Below are 19,323 nucleotides of genomic sequence, written 5' to 3' on the forward strand. Positions count from 1 at the left end.
ACACTCATATACAACTTCAAATAATGGAACAGCAGACCAGGAGCAGCTTTAGGGATGCACAACATTCGTGAGTTGAAAATACTCCATGTAAAATGGTTAAACTCTCCTGAACTTTAAACCTGCATCTTGATTTGTGCAGGAAAACACTAAACATCTAGAATGAAATCCCTTACAGTGTAAGCAGATTTTATCTTGACTGTATTTTTCTAGTGCTTCAGGTACCAGAGTGGCTGAAGTGTTCCTAGATGGAAGACTTTATTCTTACTAATATCAATATTTCAGTGGATGTGAGCTACAAAGTAAAATACACATGTGTGTGTGTGTGTGTGTGTGTGTGTTTTGATATGACATGGGGATATGGCATCTGTCCATAGTGACATTATGTCCCAGTACCTTTAAGAAAAAGGTACACACTATCTTGATCCAAAGTAAAATAACGTAAGAAAATCCTTTTGTGGTACAGGAAATGTTTTCTATTCTTCTTAAAATGTCAGTGTAATATCTTAGTTTTGAACACATAAACTAAATAAACTGTGATACAGAAGTGGTCACACACTGTTTTTCTGGAAAATATGATCTGAAGTAGATCTGGAGGTATCTGTTTGGCTCCCTTTGCTGACAAATTAACTTTTTTTTGGTTTTAAATCTATTTCTGCAAATAGATGTTTTATTACATCTAGAAATGCAGCACCAAACATTCTGCAGTATCTGAATGTATATTCCTATAGACTTACCAGCAGTTTTTGAAGAACTTGATCTCATTTAGAAGATGTAGGCTACATTTTCAATTTTTTTTTTACAGGGGAAAAAATTGTACGGATAAAGCCACACTGTTCACACATTTATTAAAAAGCTGAGCACAGATCATTTTGCTGTTATCACTAAGCAGATCTTCACGTACAACTACATTTATTTATGAATGTCCAAAACCTGAATTAAGCAGAAATTAAGAAATAGACTTAGTATTTGCTTGTAGTAGAATATCTTTGTGGTTCTTGAGCCTCTTCTTCTCCTTGAAAGATGTCTTTAGGATTAAAGATGTGAGAAAACTAAGAATGGAGAAGAAAACACAGGAAATATTTGCTCCTTAGGCAGAATAATCCTTCAGTTAGATGCTTCATAAACTTAATCAAAATTATCAGTCAGTTAAAGAAAATCAAACCTTTTACTGAGTAGAATACATATTTCACATATCCAACGTACATGAAAATGGGTTACAATTCTGCCAAACTATTTTAATTAATGCAATGAACCCATTAGAAAAATATCCATGTTTTTAACAATTCCAGTGAAAACTTTCAAAACACTGCTAATGATTTTGAAGTTGGAGTTTTTTTACTTAATACTAGTATGCTGCAATAGCATTGTTATGATATTCATCTGCCTAGTCCCTACTGATATGAACAGGCTTGCCTCTTTCCTAAGCTGCTGGTATACCTTATTCCTCTTCACAGTGTTTGTTCAATGCCACCACACTAAACACAATCTGCCACAAATTGAAGCAGTTAATTGGCTGCTGCACATTGCTCTCTCTTTTCCTACTATCATTCCTACTGTTTGGCCATGCTTAGTTGTCTCCTAAATGGTACTGAAGAGCTCTAGGCGAACAGAAAGCTCTTTGTTCCCAGAATAAACAGCAAAAGTGGAGGGAGGGAGAGATATTAAGATGCTTCAAATCATGTTGTCTGATTTTGTCCATATCATAGGTGAAAAGCTTACTTAATATTCCCTGCATTTTTTACAAGATCAAGTTTATTATCTCTCTCTTTTTCATTCTTTTTCTTTCCTATCAATTGTCTTTTCAGATTCAAATCCAGGTTCCCTGAGTGCTCTCTTTCCTTTTAGTTTGATTGAAATTGAATATTCATAATGATTTGCAGTATACCTCATTGAATGTACTTTTCTTAATAGATATTTTATTTCACTTAGTGTCTCTGGAGATATTTATATTATTATAATCCTCCTAATATCTGAATGCTTTTTGCATGAGGCTCCAGTACAATTTTTCATTTATTGCTACTTCTGCTGACCTTAATTCAGTGTAAAACCATCTCTTTGTGAGCATTTCAAGTGGTTGCACCTCTCTTCACTGACCCTTTCTTGCCCCTTTTGTAATGGATATGTCTGCTTTTGGAGATTGCTTTTGCAATCTCACCTAATCAGAAAGATGCCTTTCTGAACGTGATTGAACCTGGTTTGGATTTGGGCAGTAATAACTAACTGCTACTTGCTCATACAAGCCCTTTCATGTCTACCTTTGATTCCCACTCATTATTACTGGCTTAGAATTACCAGTCTAAATGTCACTCTCTTAGTGAGCCAAGCTGCCTGAATGTGTGAGCATAGCAAGTCTAAGCTGGTAATTTTGCTATAGGTATACCTTTAAATTCACTCTTTTTTTGAGAAAAGAGGGGTCATACAAAAGCCATTTTTCCAACAACATGTTCCCTTCACAGTTTCATGGAGGGGGAAAAAAAAAAAAAAAAGACAAAAAATGCTGAGCATCTGGAACCTCATTTTCAACATCTTCCGGGAAAAATGGCCGAAGTTTTCCCAAGCAAGTAAGGATACCATTGTAATGGCACTTCACCAAATGGACATCCAACTTTGGGAATGAAAGTTTCCATGCCGTTGCATATTTCAGAGGATTGCCTATGCTGGAATATGGTCCTGGAAGGATCAGGATAACAGATGCAGATCCTCAGCACTGGAGGCCAGCTATTAGTTTCTATTCACAGAAAACTGAACAGAAATACACCCCATAAAAACTAATTAGAAGTCAATTTATAGGCAGAGAAAAGATAAATCTTCATTTATACATCTCAGACATTGGAGAGGAACCAGAACTGTATAATTCCGAGTACCATATATTTTATTTTTTAAACAGTTTACATGGGACAAATCCTATCTATGATGAATAAAGGCTGCATAACAGGTCATGATTGTTACATTGCCACAGGGGATTACTTTCATGATTTCTCTTCACCTCGCTTCATGTCCTGCACTAGCATAAATTATCACTTGTTATGAGTCTCTGTAAATTAAGAATGAGTCATGAAGACTGAACTCCTCTTGCTGTTTTAAGAAAGCATTTTGGGGGCAGTTGCTGAAGCAATGCAGAAACAAACCAGTAATGAGATAACATTATTATTGCCAGTCACTCTGATGTCTGTATATCTGTTGAATATATTCATAAATGAGTTGGAATGGAAGGTGAATGGTGACAAAGTTCGCTTATGACACCACAGTAGTCAAAACTAAATCTGTCAGCAAAGAGCTGCAGTAGATAATGATAACCATGGTTCTGAGTTGCAGGGTAAGATAATGGCAGCTGAAATTCAGTACTGATATATGCAAATACGTTAGGAAGAAAATAATCTAAACTTTACCTTTAGAACAATAGACTCAAAATTAGCTTCAGTTATGAAGGGCAGAGAGTTTGAAAAGACTGTGGATAGCACAATGCTTAGTGGACAAAAACGTATCAACAAAAAGGTGTTGATACGTTAAAAGCTGCAAAAACTGCAAAAAGAGCTACAATGATGGATGTCATTGTGTGGATACAAGTATATGTTCATATACATACACCTGCATCTTCCATTCTGTGTACAGTTCTGCTTCCTTATCTCAAAAAAGTTACAGAGGAATTAGAATGATTGCAAGAAAAGCAGAATTGGCCAGGGGTGTGACATGGGTCATGTTGAAGGATTTAATAGACTTGAACTAATTTAAAGTCATAAAAGAGACAACTGAAAAGACAGAAACTGGCTAAATAATAACATGTTATGAAATTTATCGATAAGAGGACTAAGCAATGATTATACACTCTTTCTGGTAATGCTGCAGGTTTAAAAGAAAACAAATTATGATTTTTTTTGTGCAATGCAGCATTGCCAGTTGGTACTTTGGATGCTAAACATACAAAAATATTCAGAAAAGGATTAGAGAAATTCACAAGAAAAAAATCCATCAAGGTCCATGAGATGTGAGACTTCTGATTGCACTCATCGGTTTGGGAAGTCTGAAATTCGGAAGTGAGTGGGGTATGCCACAGCAGACGTTTGTCTCCATTTGGCTTGTTCTTCGACAGCATGCACTAGTGTCTGAAATGGGCCACCATGAGGGATGGGAGTGTCTCTTATGTGGAATGGCTGGGTATGTGTGTTCATGGTTTCTCACTGCTTACAAGGTCTCCATTTTCATATAGAGTCTTCATAATAGCACAAGGGTTGCACAGTAAAATGTATATATATATGTGTGTGTGTGTGTGTATGTGTATGCATATATGCAGTATGTGTATATATCCTTTTGGAAATAGGAAAAGAAATTCAGACTTAAGACAGTAAGAGACTTAGCTAAGGTTCAGATTGCTGTGTTTCAGGGCACATCCCCCATTCCCTGGGAAGACCTCCCATGTGGAGGTAATTTTCCTGCACCCCACCTGGGGCACAATACATATTCCTTTCGTGGATGCACCTTAGTGACTAGCCTAGGTGACTTGTTCAATAGAGTGGCTCCCTAGAGTGGTTTCTAGGGATCTCTGTGTTAGGCCTGTGTTACCCACCTTTCCCATGCATTGTGTAGAGAGATTTGATGATTAACTAGAGGTTGAAAATTATGCTGTGCAATCACAACTCCCAGGTCAGTCTGCTTTTGGGGGGTCCACCCTTCAGGGAATGAAAGAGCTGCACAGTTAACCAGACTTCTTGTGAATCTAAGTTCTGGACTTGGGCAGAGAAATCTTGCATAAGAAATAGATGGAGAGAGATGAGTCCACAGAGAGGTGAGTGCAGGCTGTGGTTGTTCCCTGGCAACTCACAGGCTCTAATTCCTGGAAGTCTGGTACTTTGAGAAGGGTAGGGCTGAACCTGCCTACTCCCAGATGCATATTCTAGTCTGAGAATATTTACTGTCAGGTCCCAATAATTAGGCAGAGCCAGACTGGCTTTTGTAGTGGGTTTACCCTGGATGGATGCCAAGTGTCCACCAAAGCCATTCTATCACTGCCCTCCTCAGCTGGGCAGGGGAAAGAAAATATAACAGAAGGCTCATGGGTCGAGATAAGGACAGGGAGAGATCACTTGCCAGTTACCATCATAGGCAAAACAGACTCAGCTTGGGGAAAATTAATTTGATTTATTGCCAATAAAAAACAGAGTAGGATAGTGAGAAATAAACCCCAAATCTTAAAAACACCTTCCCCTCATCCCTCTCTTCTTCTTGGGCTCAGCTTCTTTCCCAAATACTCTGCCTTCTCCATGACAGAGGCACAGGGGGACGAGGAATACAGTCAGTTCATCACTATTGTCTCTGCTGCTCCTTCCTCCTCACATCTTCCCCTGTTCCAGTGCGGGTTTCCTCGCAAGTACTGCAGTTCTTCATGAACTGCTCCAGGGTGGTGCCTTCCATGGGGTGCAGTCCTTCAGGAACAGGCTGCTCCAGCCACAGTCCTCTACGGGGTCAAAAGTCCTGCCAGCAAACCTGCTGCAGCACGGGTTCTCTCTCTGTGGGTCCACAGGTCCTGCCAGGACCCGGACAAGTAGATCTCTGCTCCACCCTGGACCTCCAAAGGCTGGAGGGGAACAGCTGCCTCACCATGGCCTGCACTATGGGCTGCAGGGGCATCTCTGCTCCAGCGCCTGGAGCACCTCCTCCCCATCCTTCTGTACTGACTGACCTCAGTGTCTGCAGGGCTGTTGCTCTCACATATTCTCACTCCTCTCTTCAGCTGTGACTTTCCCCCCCCCCTTCTTAACTCTGTTATAGCAGAGGTGCTACCACAGTTGCTGTTGGGCTCGGCCTTGGCCAGTGATGGGTCTATCTTAGAGCTGGCTGGTGTTGGCTCTGTCAGACATGGGGAAATCTTCTGGCTGCTTCTCACAGAAGTCACTCCTGTAGTATCCCACTACCAAAACCCTGCCACACAAACCCTATACAGCTTTCCACATACCTTAATTCTTAAAGCATTGACTGTATGGCCCCCATGGAGCTGCAGTTTCAGTTAGAGGTCCCACATAAAGGAAATTGCTGCTGCTACACAAATAGGTTGTCACAATTTTTTCCTCAGTCACCTCTAAACCAGGATCCTCTTCTCAGCACCAGAGAAGAGGCATGAAAAGCAAAGAGAAGAAATGAGGTGGCATTGAATAGCCACATCTCAGTGATGGCTGGCTGCCCTTCTGTCCAGTCTTGCTTTACTGTGGCAATCTGTCACACCAGTTCCAGTAACAGATGTAACTCTAGATGCAGAAGAATTGTCCTTCTCCCCAAATATTTCATTTAGACTTGACTCAAAGGATCACTTTACCTTGAAACTTTCACCAGAAGAAAAAAGGAAGTGAGTATTTCAAAGCAACTCCTGTAATCTCTCCATCTGCTGATAGCCGAAGAAAAGGCTGAGCCTACATCCTGCAGGACACACACCAAAGGCAGGTTAGGAAATTAATCTCTGTCCTGAGAATGAGTTCTGGCCCACACTGCAGAGAAATATCCTTATTTGTGGGCAGGTGTCTATAGTTTTAAAACTCGATTTTGGCTAAATAGAAAGAAAATTTTCTCTCTGTGGTCCCAAGAGGTCTCATAACCAGAATATTATTGGAAAATTTCATAAATGCTTTCCTGTTCCTTCTACATGTAGATCTACAAACACATCTAAACTAGAAAAAACAGTTCACATTTTAAAATCTGGCTGAAGAAGACAGATATTGCTTAGGATGCACCTGGTCTTGAACAGACAATAGCCCACTTCTAATAGATATGTATTTTACTAGTCTAAAAATTGCTTTAATATTAGTGTTAATCAGTTGGTTTAGTTGCATTTCCTTAAATGACTGCACATCATTTGATTCTTCATCTATTTACTTCATGTCTTCACTCTTATTTTACTTTATCAAATCCCGGGGCAAACCTGAGATCTCAAGACATTGCAGATCAATGTACTACAGCATCCAGTACAAAATTTGTCACTTGACTTCCACATACTAGTACTTCACATGTCACTCACGCTGTATGTGCACCTGAACCCATTAAGTTTGATTATAAATTGCTGGTTGCTAGAAAATTATATTCACAGGCATTTGCTGAGTGTAATTACTCAGCAGGAACCATCAACTTGAATCAATTACCCGTATTCTAAGCGTATTTCCCCAAAGATTTTTGTAAAGGGTGGGAGTAAATGCCATGAGTGTCAGTGGTACAAGAAGACATCTGTGCTACATGGGGATACTTCCCCCAAAATTTTAGTTTTCACATTCGGTTGTGATAAAGCATAACTTTTAATCTGAGAGTCATTTAAATTTAAATGGAGTTAAAATAGAGCTATTTGAATGATTACTTGGTAATCTACTGAGCTATCAAAACACGTACGTCACAGTGTATTAGGAAAACAGACCTGAGATTATGACTGTTTCTGTCAGAGCAGTCAGTACCAAGAGAACGTGTCTGGGGTCGAAGACAGATTGAGTCAAATATTGGTTAGACACAAAACAACTCCTACCCCACAGGCTGCACACAAGATTTTTCAAAGGTATCTGAAATAAATGAGAATTAGATGACAAAGTATATTTCAAGATATAGTCCAAGTCATGCAGAAAAACCATTGCTGGCAGAACCAGAGCCTGAATACGCTACAGGCACGTCTGCGTGGATGAACAGGCAATTGCACCCCTGTTTCGTCAGTGATTTCATTACCCAGCTTTGGCAGTGTTTATCAGCATGTGCTGTGTTACAGACTGATGGGACCAGTCAATTTCTTCACGCCTCAACAGTGTGGGTGCAAATTAACTCTAATCCAGAAGCAAATTGGTTCTGCTAAACAGTGCAATGAGTGGTGAGCTGGTACAGCTGCTAGACAAGGCAGAGCCTTGAATCTGTTTCAGAAAGGAAAGGTATCTCTGTTTTTCTAGAGATCTAGAAATGCAACAAGCCCGCAACCCTTTAACCTAATCTATTTAAAACTAATTTATTTAGTTTAAGCTCCTTTAGTGGTCAGTGAGGAGAGACTTGTATCTCCCAAGGTTGATCTGTGACACATATATTAGATAATTTAGACCAGAATTAATCTATGTTATTGACTCTATTTACCTTGTAGAGAGAGCCTGAACTAATCTTTCAGTTGTCTACAATTGGCCGGCATAAAATCCATCCCACAGTTGTGGGCTCAGTTAATTTCTAAATGCCAGTTAAACAGGCACAGGTGCTCTATGTTCTTCCCGCTCTCTCTGTGTCAGGTAATCCAGGGCATCTCATGTGGCACCAACCATCACTTGTGAGGCAGCTGCATTTGACAGTATGTACCTAGCTGTGGGGGCAGGAGGAGAAGAACAGGCAAGATATAGGTGTAAATATTATCAAGGAAGTGCTAAAGACTCAAGACATCCACTCTTGGTTGTGGTAAGATGGAGTTACTACTTGGACCCAGGTGTCCAAAATACATACCTACTGTAACACAGCAACGGGGGAGCATTGTGTTTCATTTAAAGATGCTTTGCACATATTGGTTCTGTACACAAACTCCAGAGCAAGGGGAAATTATCCGAGTTTACAGCCTTTAATTTTCACTTTGAAGTTGTGTGACTCAGCTCTGATGTTGCTGAGTGATGACTGTTGTCTCTGCTTCAGCCACTCCTTAAATCTGACCTGGTTTGCCTCAAGCTTCCTTTGGCACAGAGCAAGATTGTGCCTTCCTTGTTTACTCAGAAATGCTTAGAAAATTCATACACTTTTCGGTGATTTCTGTTTCCCTGAAAAGTATTCTGAGATCACTCTGTGCAGAGGCTAAAGAAAAGAACAGCCCACAATTAACTCTGTCATGCTTATTGCTCCTCTGCTAGGTGTGAAGAGGAATTTTTAATAAAAAAAAGAGCATTAGCTATATACTGCTGTCTTCTGAGATATTTTTAATTAGCTATATAATTACTTAGTTTAATTAATTAAATCTCCGCAGTTAGGATTCTTTTGAATCCTTCCTCATTTTTAAGGTGTTTAATTCTTTCCTTCATTTCTAATATTTCTTTTTTTCTTATCCTGTATTTTTTTTCTGTTTTTTAAAGGCAGAATACAGGCAGTCTTCCATATGGCTCCATTGTTAGCCTGGTCCCTGGCATAATTTTTCCCAGGCCAAAATCACTCTCTGAAGCAATTCCCTTCATGTTTCAGAGGTTAGGATAGACCAAAGGCTGTCTAATAGGCAGCTGGAATACAACTTTGGTTTGAAGATTAGAGAGTTTAGGCATAAGCATGAGAGGCAGTCTGTGCCACTCAGCTTCCAGGCATCCATCCCTGCCTTTGGGAGCGAAGGTAATCAATGCCTAAAATACAGAATATACATTCCCATGCAGCACCCTATTTGCTGCCTGTCATGAGAGCCCTCCTGGGTACCACTGGGGCATGGGAAGTGGATTAATAATTTGTCAGACATTCAGGTTACAAGATAACTTAATCTTACACAGGATTATCAATTAGTTCTGCTATGTGCCATGAAATCAGAGCAGTTCTTTTCAAATTGGGGAATTTCATAGAATTTGGGCAGAGACTTGACTCTCTTCCTTAAGACTTGCACTGAGCAAATGTTAGCTTTTTATTCTTTATGGATGGAAGTGTAAAATAAGCAAATTGTCTGAACTTCTGTTCAACTCATAGGTTTATTTTTGCTAACTTTTTTAAAAGGAAAGAAAATACAAGAATTTTCATTCCTTTCTGACATACTTTCTGGTTATTTTATTTTGAAAAGTGAAAATACTCTTCCCATGTATGCTTATTCAGTTAAAAAGTAACTTGATCAGGATCCTTTGCTCACTTCTTCCTTCTTTATTTTACCTTTTCACTAAAAAATGTAGTTGAATGAAAACCTGGCAGATGAGAACTAGTAACCAGAATAATGGAGATTTAAGAGTGACACTCACAATTGTAAAACACTGCCAGCTTCTTCAATTTTTACAAAAATAGAACACAGCAAGGACCAATTTATAAGAAAAACCTTAAAAAATGCAGGCAGAAAATTATTAAGTGACCATGTATCAAAGTCCATTCTTATTCCCAACAGGAAAAACCAGATGACAAGCCAAGCTGCTTATTGTCCCAGAAATCATGCTCTGTTGTTAGTATTTGTACAATCCCTGCCTGCAATTGATGTTAAAATGATGGAGGACAAATAATGGGTAAAGTTTTCAAAGTGGAGTATGAGATGCACATGCATATAGCCCATTATTTTTGAAAGGACATGTGCACACTCCAGGACCTACATTATACTGCCAAGACTTGCCCTGGTTTTGTAGTATGTGCACTTTACCAATGTGCATGAGCTATTACAAAGCTTAAAAAAGGGATTTTATAAATGATAAGGTTTTGCATGACCTTGGGGAAGTGACTCTTTTCCTGCCTGAAGCATGACAGCTTGTGGATGCTGTGAACATTTTTACTCTGTGTCAAGACAAAGGAAGAGATTCCTTTTTGGGGCTGCTGGGTAAGCTGATGCAGAAGATGAGCTGATATGACCAACATTGTTAGTTTTCACCTGCCTACCACCTACCTACCACTGAACACTTATTATTTAGGACAGAGATGTAAACCAAAACATGTCCTTCTTCACGATGGTTATACCAACACACAAAGTTCAAGCTACCCAGCAGCTTTCTGGTTATACTTTTTATCACACTCAGTGTGAGTCTTTTGAGTCTTCACAGTCTAAATATTTCTGTTCTTTCTAGAACAAGTTTCTCTGCACAAAACCACTTAAAAATGTGAGGAACACAGGAATATAGTCTGTACTTGTTCCACAATAAGCAAATCTTATTACCACAGTTAGACTTCAAAGTCCCATTAAGTCTTCCTTTTTACACTTTTTGTCTGGAAATAAAAGAGATGGGTGGGGATATACTTTGTGGAGCTCCAGAGTGCCATAAATTTTCCAAACTCTTTGGGTTGAGCATTTCATCTTTATTTTGTGTGGAACCAAACAGTGAAGCAAATTCTGATGAGTGATATAACCAGATGCTAACTATCTCCATTTCTTTGGGAAGCAAATTCTGGACCATTTGGTTAAACAATGCTTAGTTATCATCAAGACAAATTAGCTGTGTTCAGGGACAGGCAGAGGCAGGGTGGAAAGGGTTCAAGCATTACCACCTTGAGGAAGAAATCTTGTTGACCATGTGCTCATGTTTGGGTACAAATTTTGATGCATCATTACCACACTGAATAAAAACTAAAATTAGAAACAAATAGTGGGCAACAGCTGTGGGTACCAAACTGACACCTTGCCTGCCCTCAGGGTCAAGATATCTCACTCCAGCCTTGACTATCTACAACTTGTTACCATCTTGGCTAGATGTGTTGGGTGTCCCCAGCTCTGCAAGGATTCCTGTGAGACACTGCTACAGTCAGGGTCCTCTGACTTTATGGAGTCCACTGCTACAGCATTATAACACTCTGCAACATCAAAATATCCAGCAATTTCAGTTATATGACATAACTTGCACGTTTCTTTTTTCTATTTTCAGGATATAGCAAAAGAATGGCTATATCTGCCACTTTCTGGCTTCTACTAAATACTCACAAAATGTCATTGCTAGATCTTTTCTACTGGGAACAAAAAGGTTTTAGTGCTGCATTTTGAAAGAGTCTGTATTTACTAACTGATACTCTAAAAATACTGGATTTGGACATTAGGACATTTACTGTTTTTCTGAAATCCCCCTTGGAACTTCTGTGTCTGTGTTCCAGTAGACAAAACACAGTGACATGATCAGAGAGATGTAGATGAAATAATTCCTTCCTGAGCACAGTCATTCCCCATGACAGATAAATCATTTTTTCTCCTCTGATTCAGACATGTTCAGAATAAACCTTCTAGCAAGGCCATCTGCACAAGCCATCAGCATTTTTTCTGAGTAGCTGCTAAATCATAGAACTGAGGGGGGTTTCTAACTATTTAGCAAACTGTACCCCAGGATTCATGAATTTCAAAAAGCAGCATAGACATGCCTCATCTGTTCCCACCTCAGACCCCCTCCCTTGTGAAGAATAACTGGGATAAATATTCCACAGATTTATCTGTTCCTGAGGCCTTCTTTCAAGGAATGTAAAAGTTTCAATTAATAGGGGTTTTTTCTACAATAAAACTACAATTTCTAGAGTTCATCTTATTACGTCCTCCTTTTCCCCAAACCAAAAGAAAAAGCATCTTTTTTTTTCCAGCAAAGTGTACAAAATATCAAGAGACCAAGGTAAAATTCTAAATCTAGAAATGGCAAAGCAAAACCACTGCCCACTCAGACCATTCTCTTTCCTCCACATCCAGGGCACTTGATTTACAACATTGGCAAACTCACTTGTACATTTTCCATAATAAAAAGATTTTCCTGTATGATGTGGTAAGTGTGGGAGTCTCAGAGGAGGGGCAGGTCTGCCTGGCTTGAGGTCTCTTTTGTCAGTACAAACTGTCCTCTCTGTGGCTGCTGAAAGCATTTTGAAACAACTTGCATTTCTGAGGCTTCGATTTCCCACTGACAGTCTGGCAGGACCTACTGACGACTACATCAGCTGCACAAAGGTGTTATCATGTACTGAGCAAACAGACAAGAGTAACAGGCAGTGTGACAGCCTCCATACAGCTCTCAAACACAGCAACTATGTTTCATAAAGCCTGATGTCACTGCTCTGTACTGCTACTGGGGTTTTGGACCAAGAATTTTTCCCTCTCCACTGAATTCCCTTTCTACTGACCAATATCAGATTCAAGATCCAGCATCAGAAATCAATGCTGCAGGAACTCTTCTATAATATCTGATTATTAAGATAATATGAATCTTAAAAACCATTCCATGGATCACACAGGCCTTTTCTCTTTGTCAGAAATACTGAAAAAGCCCAAGACGTGACTGGAGGTTCAGTTACTGTTCTTGATGCATTCTTGTAGTGGCTGGTACAGCCTCTTTCTTCCTCACTGCTGGAGTGTTCAATGCTCAGTGTCACACACTATTAATATTACATGGATCAATAGTGAAGGGAAGGAAAACTCAGCTTTTCTCTTTATTGGTTCAGCAGAACCACTTTTAGTTCCCAGCATAAGTGGGGAGACTACTCTGAGACTATGTATTTGTAGAATAACATGAATGGAATAAATGTAATAGACAGTGTTCAAACTCATTTTCATCCTCTTTTCCCTGCAGGTTTTTTTGTTCCATTTGACTAACGACTAGAACTAGTTGTTTACGTTTTTCATCCACAGCTGCCATTTTATTATTTATTTCCAGCCAATAATATTCAGCACAGGAAGAGGTATCTTTTTCAGATCCACAATGAAGTCCCCATCAAATCATTTATTCTCCCTGGGCCTTTATCAAGTTATCACAGCCTGTAGCTGCATTAGCTTAAAGGCAAGATAAGTCATTCACTGGGAAGTAGCTTCCTACAAATGATTTATTGCACCAGTGCCATTTTTGAACAGAATGGCCCAGACTGTATTTATTTTGTCATGATTACAAGAAACATGTCAAGGTACTCACATTTTTTAAAAGCTGAGATCATATGATGGAAAACTGCTCCAGATCTGACACCAAGGAATCAAGAATGCACCAAAAGAGAGAAATTTCAGTTCTCTAACAGTCCAATATTTTAACTGAAGAGACTGCTTGTGCACACACAGCTGCTGTGCTGAGGTTTTTCTGGGTCTTGACCCAAGCCTATCTGCAGTTTGGAGCAAGAGAGATACAGACCAATTGCCTTTTTTTTTTTTCCTGAAACTGCAGTTGTTTGGGAGAAAGACTTAGCAAACCAGAAATTTTGACAGTTATGTTGAATCTGCAACTTTTCATCCTTTGTCGCTGAACTTATCCTACTAAGCAGCCTAAAGACAAACTTGAGTATTCTTCTTCATCTAGTGAACAAAGCTGAGCTGTATGCAATTCCCTGGTGGTTCCAAGCTTGCTAGTGAGTTTCATTAGATGTTTGTGATGGCCTGACAGAGTTGTAGCAGTCTTTGGTTCAGTATTTGATTTTCTGTGCTAGCTCTTAGCCAGTCTGCTCTCTTTACTTCTGAATTTTTATATGTTCTATGATGTATATATGCATAATTACACAGGCAGCATAATTATATTTTGCTTGATTATATGTGTCCCCTTCTTTTCTTAATCATCACAGACACCCGACAGTAATTCCGTTTCATTCAGGTCTGGGAGCACAGAGCAGCACTCAGCTCTCAGCTTCCATCATTCTTGGCAGCAGCTGCCTCAGCATCTGATGTGCAACTACAAGCAAAGCCCCACGCTGCTTGGTGTGTTCCTGCTCATTGCACCCTTGGCCTAATCGAGAGCTGCAAGTACAAGCCTATAAAATGATCCATCACCAGTTTATCCAGAAAAACCTCCTACAGGCATGGGTTTGATTATACAAGGTTTCATCAGTCCAGACGTGGCTTCAGTGCTCTTTTTATTTCTCTTTCTTAGCCACAACATATCCAGCTGAGATTTATGACTAGAGCTTCAAATGTGAGATTTCTGGACAAGTATAATTCCCCCTCAGCTTTTCCCACCTATATTTTTCTCTACTTAACAAGAGGGAAGTTGAGGTACAGAAAAGTGCTGTAATTTGTCCAAAGGATGACAGAAGCAGAAACAGAATCAGCATCTCCTCATTCTTAGTCCAGTTCCCCAGTCCCATGGGCACACTGGTAAGTAGGTGTTCATATGCCCATAATAACTAACCTCCTAGAGTGAAATCTTTAAAGTAATTTTAAACACTGAATAAAGTGATTGATAAATTATTAAATAGTTAATTAACAGTTATTTTTTTCCTATGTCAGCAGGGTAATAGTCTATTGCTTACTTTAATAGTTTGTAAATAACGGATAGTGAATCTAGAAAAACAGAAAAACAGAATCTAGTGAATCTAGAAAAACAGAAAATATCTGAAAAGGGAATGCAGTGAAGCACTGCTAAAACAATGTATTTCTTTGGCACTTCCAAATCCCCATAATCTAATTATGCCTCAATAGTAGACCTGGGGAGTAGGACCAGGATAAAAGAAAATAATGGAAATAAATCAACAGTATTAACAACCTCTGTAGAGAGCAAAAAATTTGAGGCTGGTCAGTGGTATCTTTTGAAGTCAGCATGGGCTTTGTTTCACAGAATCACAGAATAACAGAATCTGCTGAGTTGGGAGGGACTCACAAGGACCATCGAGTCCAACCCCTAGACCTTCACAGGACCATCCCCAAAAGTCACATCACATGCCCATGAATATCATCCAAACGCTTCTTTGAACTCTGTCAGGCTCCTTACATGCATGCTGCCTTTGTGCCAGTTTGAGTGGTTCTCAGAAAAAATAAATTGGTGTTTTCTTGCTTCACATTGTTATTGAGAGAATTCCTATTTCCCTTTTAAATTAAGCAGTACAGTAAATGCCTGCTTTTTCAGCTTTTTATGAAAAAAGTAAATACATAATTTCAGGGAGAAAGCACTTGCGTGTCTTATACCAATGCAATGATTCCCCAGGTCTCCATAGAGCAAAATTTTTTCTCACTTCACTATTTAGCAGTTTGCAAGGTTTGCAGCCCACAGTTTGCAATATGAGTTTCCAAGCACTGCAGTCAATGCCTACAAATACTTCAGTCTTGTACCAGTAGCTCAGACCCTAAGGTGTTTCAAGTCTCAAGTCTAACTCAATTACTCTCATGGTAGTCCCCCGGATCTTTTTTGAAGCCCTTGTTAAAAACAAAGAAACAAACGAAAACCAAACCAATTAACAAACAAAAAACCCCCTAAACCAACAAAAAACCAAAGTCGTCACATTTACTGTCTTCCATAGTGCCAAGACAATTTCAAGAGTATGTTACATTCTCCATTCAGTTGCACAGAAATTACATACATATTTCAATTTTCTTAAAGTTCTTGGGTGAAAACCCACTGTCTTGATGGTTTTTCAACGTTAATTTAAACGCCTTGTTCTAAAGCTGTTTGACTGATGGTTTAACTGGAGATGATGGACAAATTTCTCATAAGGAAAGGAACACTCCTAAGCTCATTTGGATGAACATTGATGAAAATAATTCATTGGCTTTTCAGCTAGAGAGTCATATTTTTTGTGCTATCCTCTAATGACTCGGTCATACATTAACCTGTAGACTCAAAGGTAGCCATTGTCTTTCTGGTGCACTTGAAAAAAAGTCACCATTAGGACAAATGCTTCTAGAAATTTGTTCCCCTAATCTGTTATTTTTTCAGTCTGTCTTACAGCTTTTCATTTCTTGTGTCTGTGCTTTTCAGCTTAAGTTTTTGGACAGTGTTTTCATTATTTTTAAATAGCGTCCTTTATTCCTCTGTTTTACTATTACAGAATTTTCATGTCCCTTCACATTGCCTTCTGAGTCTTCGTTATAGTGTCTCTATAGTCTTTATGCAAAGTATTTTAGCCTTTGAAACTGACCCTTGAAATTTAATTTTTGCATGGTTTTCCATTAATGAGTATTTTTAATGTATTCAATGTTACTTGCAAAGTTGCGGTTTTTTTGGAGTATGTCACATATACCATTTATAATCACTGTAACAAAGAGCTTCCTCCATAGTGTCTCTGGTGCTAAGTCGTGGTGCCTTTTTCAGGAATACATCAACAGGTGTTTCCCATTTTGAGAAAAGAAAGAGTCAGAGAAAAATTTCTTCAAAACAGCAGCTGTTCATGTTTTCAAAAAAATTGGTCCCTACCTCATAGCTTCCTCATGAATCTTTACATCCTTCTTGAAAGTGCTTACACTGTGTCTGTGTTTGGAGGAAAACACTGAATATCACATGAATCACAGTGAAATCACAGAGGTTGCCAACACTGTAGAACAGGAATGATGAGAAGCTCTATGATAACACGATTGGTGGGACTGCAGGTGCTGCTAAAGCTGTTGCTGTTCTCTAGAAAATTATGCCAAGAGGAGGAAACTTTGCAGTCTTAAAACATAAGATTTTGTTGCTGTTGTTACTTGAAACCACTTACAAAGCTTTGATAACATATGAAGTAATAACAAGAGGAATACTGAACATACTTTCATCTCATGATTTTTTCTTTTACTGATAAAGGTTACTGATAACATCGTAGGACAGCAGAGGGGAGCAGCAACTTACTGCAGTTGTGTGCCCAGTCAACAGCCTTCATCAGTCTTGAGCTACCTGGAGGTTTTGCCAAGTTACAGTCTGAGCAGAGGTGCTAAAGCCAGAGAAAGAACTTTGCTCTGCTGGCTGTTTTTGATAGTTTTAATGGGAGCAGGATTTGACCAAGACCTAACTGCACATATTTAAGAGGAAGCAATCATCAGCATTTAGAAGAAATGGTAGCTATAAAGTTCAAGAAGTTAATAGAGATCAAATGGTGCAGGAATCTGTTTTATACCAAGGTGTATGTGGCTATCCACGGGGTAGGGAACAGCTGTCGTTCCATACAGTTACCTGCACATAACAGCTATATCAATGTTTTTAACTTTTGACAGATTAAGAAGACAGCAGGACCAAGGTGGACAGACTTCCAGCATTGACAGCAGAGCATCACTTCAGAGCCACGAGAAACTCCAAGATGGACGAAACAACAATTTGCTGGGACACGGCTGCACAAGAGGCTGCAGCAGCTAGTGAGCTACAGCCCTATGGAGCACAGGCTTCCACACGGGCAGGGGGAGGGAAGGTCCTCTCTGTGCACACCTTCTCCTTCACCACATGGATCCTGGGATGTCTGACCCCTCCAAAAGCAGGATCCCCAGCCAAGGACATGCCCACACAGCACAGCGGTTGAGATTTTACACATACAACTCTGCTCTTCTTTTGACTCTGCCACTGGAAAAATGACCATCAGCATCAAAATACAATTTTTTAAGTAAGTGTGACTTTCGTTTTCGAAATCCTGGAAGAAAACTTGAAACAATTCATTGGGCAGCCTCTCAAAGATTACCACATTCCTGGCTACTTGCAAGAGACAACCTTATATTGGGGCCAGATATATCTTGAAGGCTTTATGTTACCCCCTCTCTCTCAATTTATTAAAATGGTCCAGCTTGGAATTTTGTGAAACTGCTGGACACAGCTGTTTCTGAGCACCTCCTGTTGAGTTTATAACGGATGTATATGATGTAAATACATGAATGTATTGTCAAATAGGCCAAACACTGGCTAATTTCATTCAAACTCCTGAAACTCATTGAAAAAGTTGCAGCCTGAGTGTATTCACACTGTTCTTTAACATCTTGTGTTCTGCTTTGTAGTAAAAGATGTGACCCAGGCCAAGTCAAAGTTTTGATAGTGACTTTAGTGGATGCAGGATCAGACACATAAGTTATGTATGGTAACATGGCAAAGGAAGACCTTTCTATTTGTAACAACAGGCTTGCAGAGCCAGAATTGAAAAGCAGCTTAGTAAGGAAAGCTAAAAACATTAGGAATTTGCTCAGATCCATAATTAGGTGTTATAAAATGTGAAAAAGTTACATTTGTCTCTGTTTTCAGATCTATTCTGGATGACAACTATCTTGAATAGAAAGAAACATACTTTAGTCAAAATATTGCTGACATGAAGTCCTTTCTTTTTTTTAAACGTCACCCACAATTCCAAACCTTTGTGGTATTTTACAAATTGTACATCCACATTTTGATAATAAATGCATGCTAATTCTGTCCTATTGTCCTTTTATTTTGCAGGGTTACCATCTGTAGGCAAATTTCATTTCAACCTTTTAAAAAAATAAGTTATGCTTTTGGGAGTGAAAAGCATTTTATTTGTAATAATCTATTTTTACCATATTGTTTCCATTCTATCTTTTACAAAACAAAGTTCTTTGTAATTGAATCTATTTTTTTTGTTTCGCATTATATGTAATTCTGGTCACGATTTTTTCACAAATACAGATTTTTATGGCTCCATGAAATGATATGGTGTTCCTATTAACAACAAGCAGTTTACAAAGGTACTAAGGTAAAGATTTTACATCTGTCATAAGCATGGTGTTGGTCTGCTTGCTTAATTTGGGCATAGACTGAAATAATCATAAAATCAAGCAAAGGAGCAGAATTTCTCTGGTCATAAGAGGACAGACTTCATTGCGTAGAATAAACTGTTTCATGTCCATCCTTTCTTATAATGACTTTTTTTTTTATTTTCTTGGCATTGGTTTCCTTTGGGAAGGACCAAAGTGGATAATATTTCACATAATTTCTGAAAACACCTATTGTCCCATTCCAATCAAAATGCATTAGGATCTTGGACCTTGAACTGGATCTTGATCCCGGAAAGAAAATGTTTATTTACTTGACTAATCCTACAGAAACTAATGTGACTACTCATAGGTAAATGTTT

The 19,323-nt window shown here is 39.0% G+C and overlaps 1 protein-coding gene across 3 annotated transcripts in view; it reads left to right on the forward strand.

Moving 5' to 3' along the window:
- STK32B (serine/threonine kinase 32B) overlaps nucleotides 1-19,095 on the forward strand; it is a 173,848-nt gene extending 154,753 nt beyond the window's left edge. For all 3 annotated transcript variants that reach the window (XM_064653248.1, XM_064653250.1, XM_064653249.1), the window contains one exon: nucleotides 17,471-19,095. In XM_064653248.1, coding sequence (XP_064509318.1) covers nucleotides 17,471-17,609 — 139 coding nt within the window. In that variant the 3' untranslated portion in view covers nucleotides 17,610-19,095. The remainder of the gene's footprint in view (nucleotides 1-17,470) is intronic.
- The last annotated feature ends 228 nt before the right edge of the window (nucleotides 19,096-19,323 follow it).

Source organism: Pseudopipra pipra, chromosome 4 (assembly GCF_036250125.1).
Source record: "Pseudopipra pipra isolate bDixPip1 chromosome 4, bDixPip1.hap1, whole genome shotgun sequence".
NCBI lineage: Eukaryota > Metazoa > Chordata > Aves > Passeriformes > Pipridae > Pseudopipra > Pseudopipra pipra.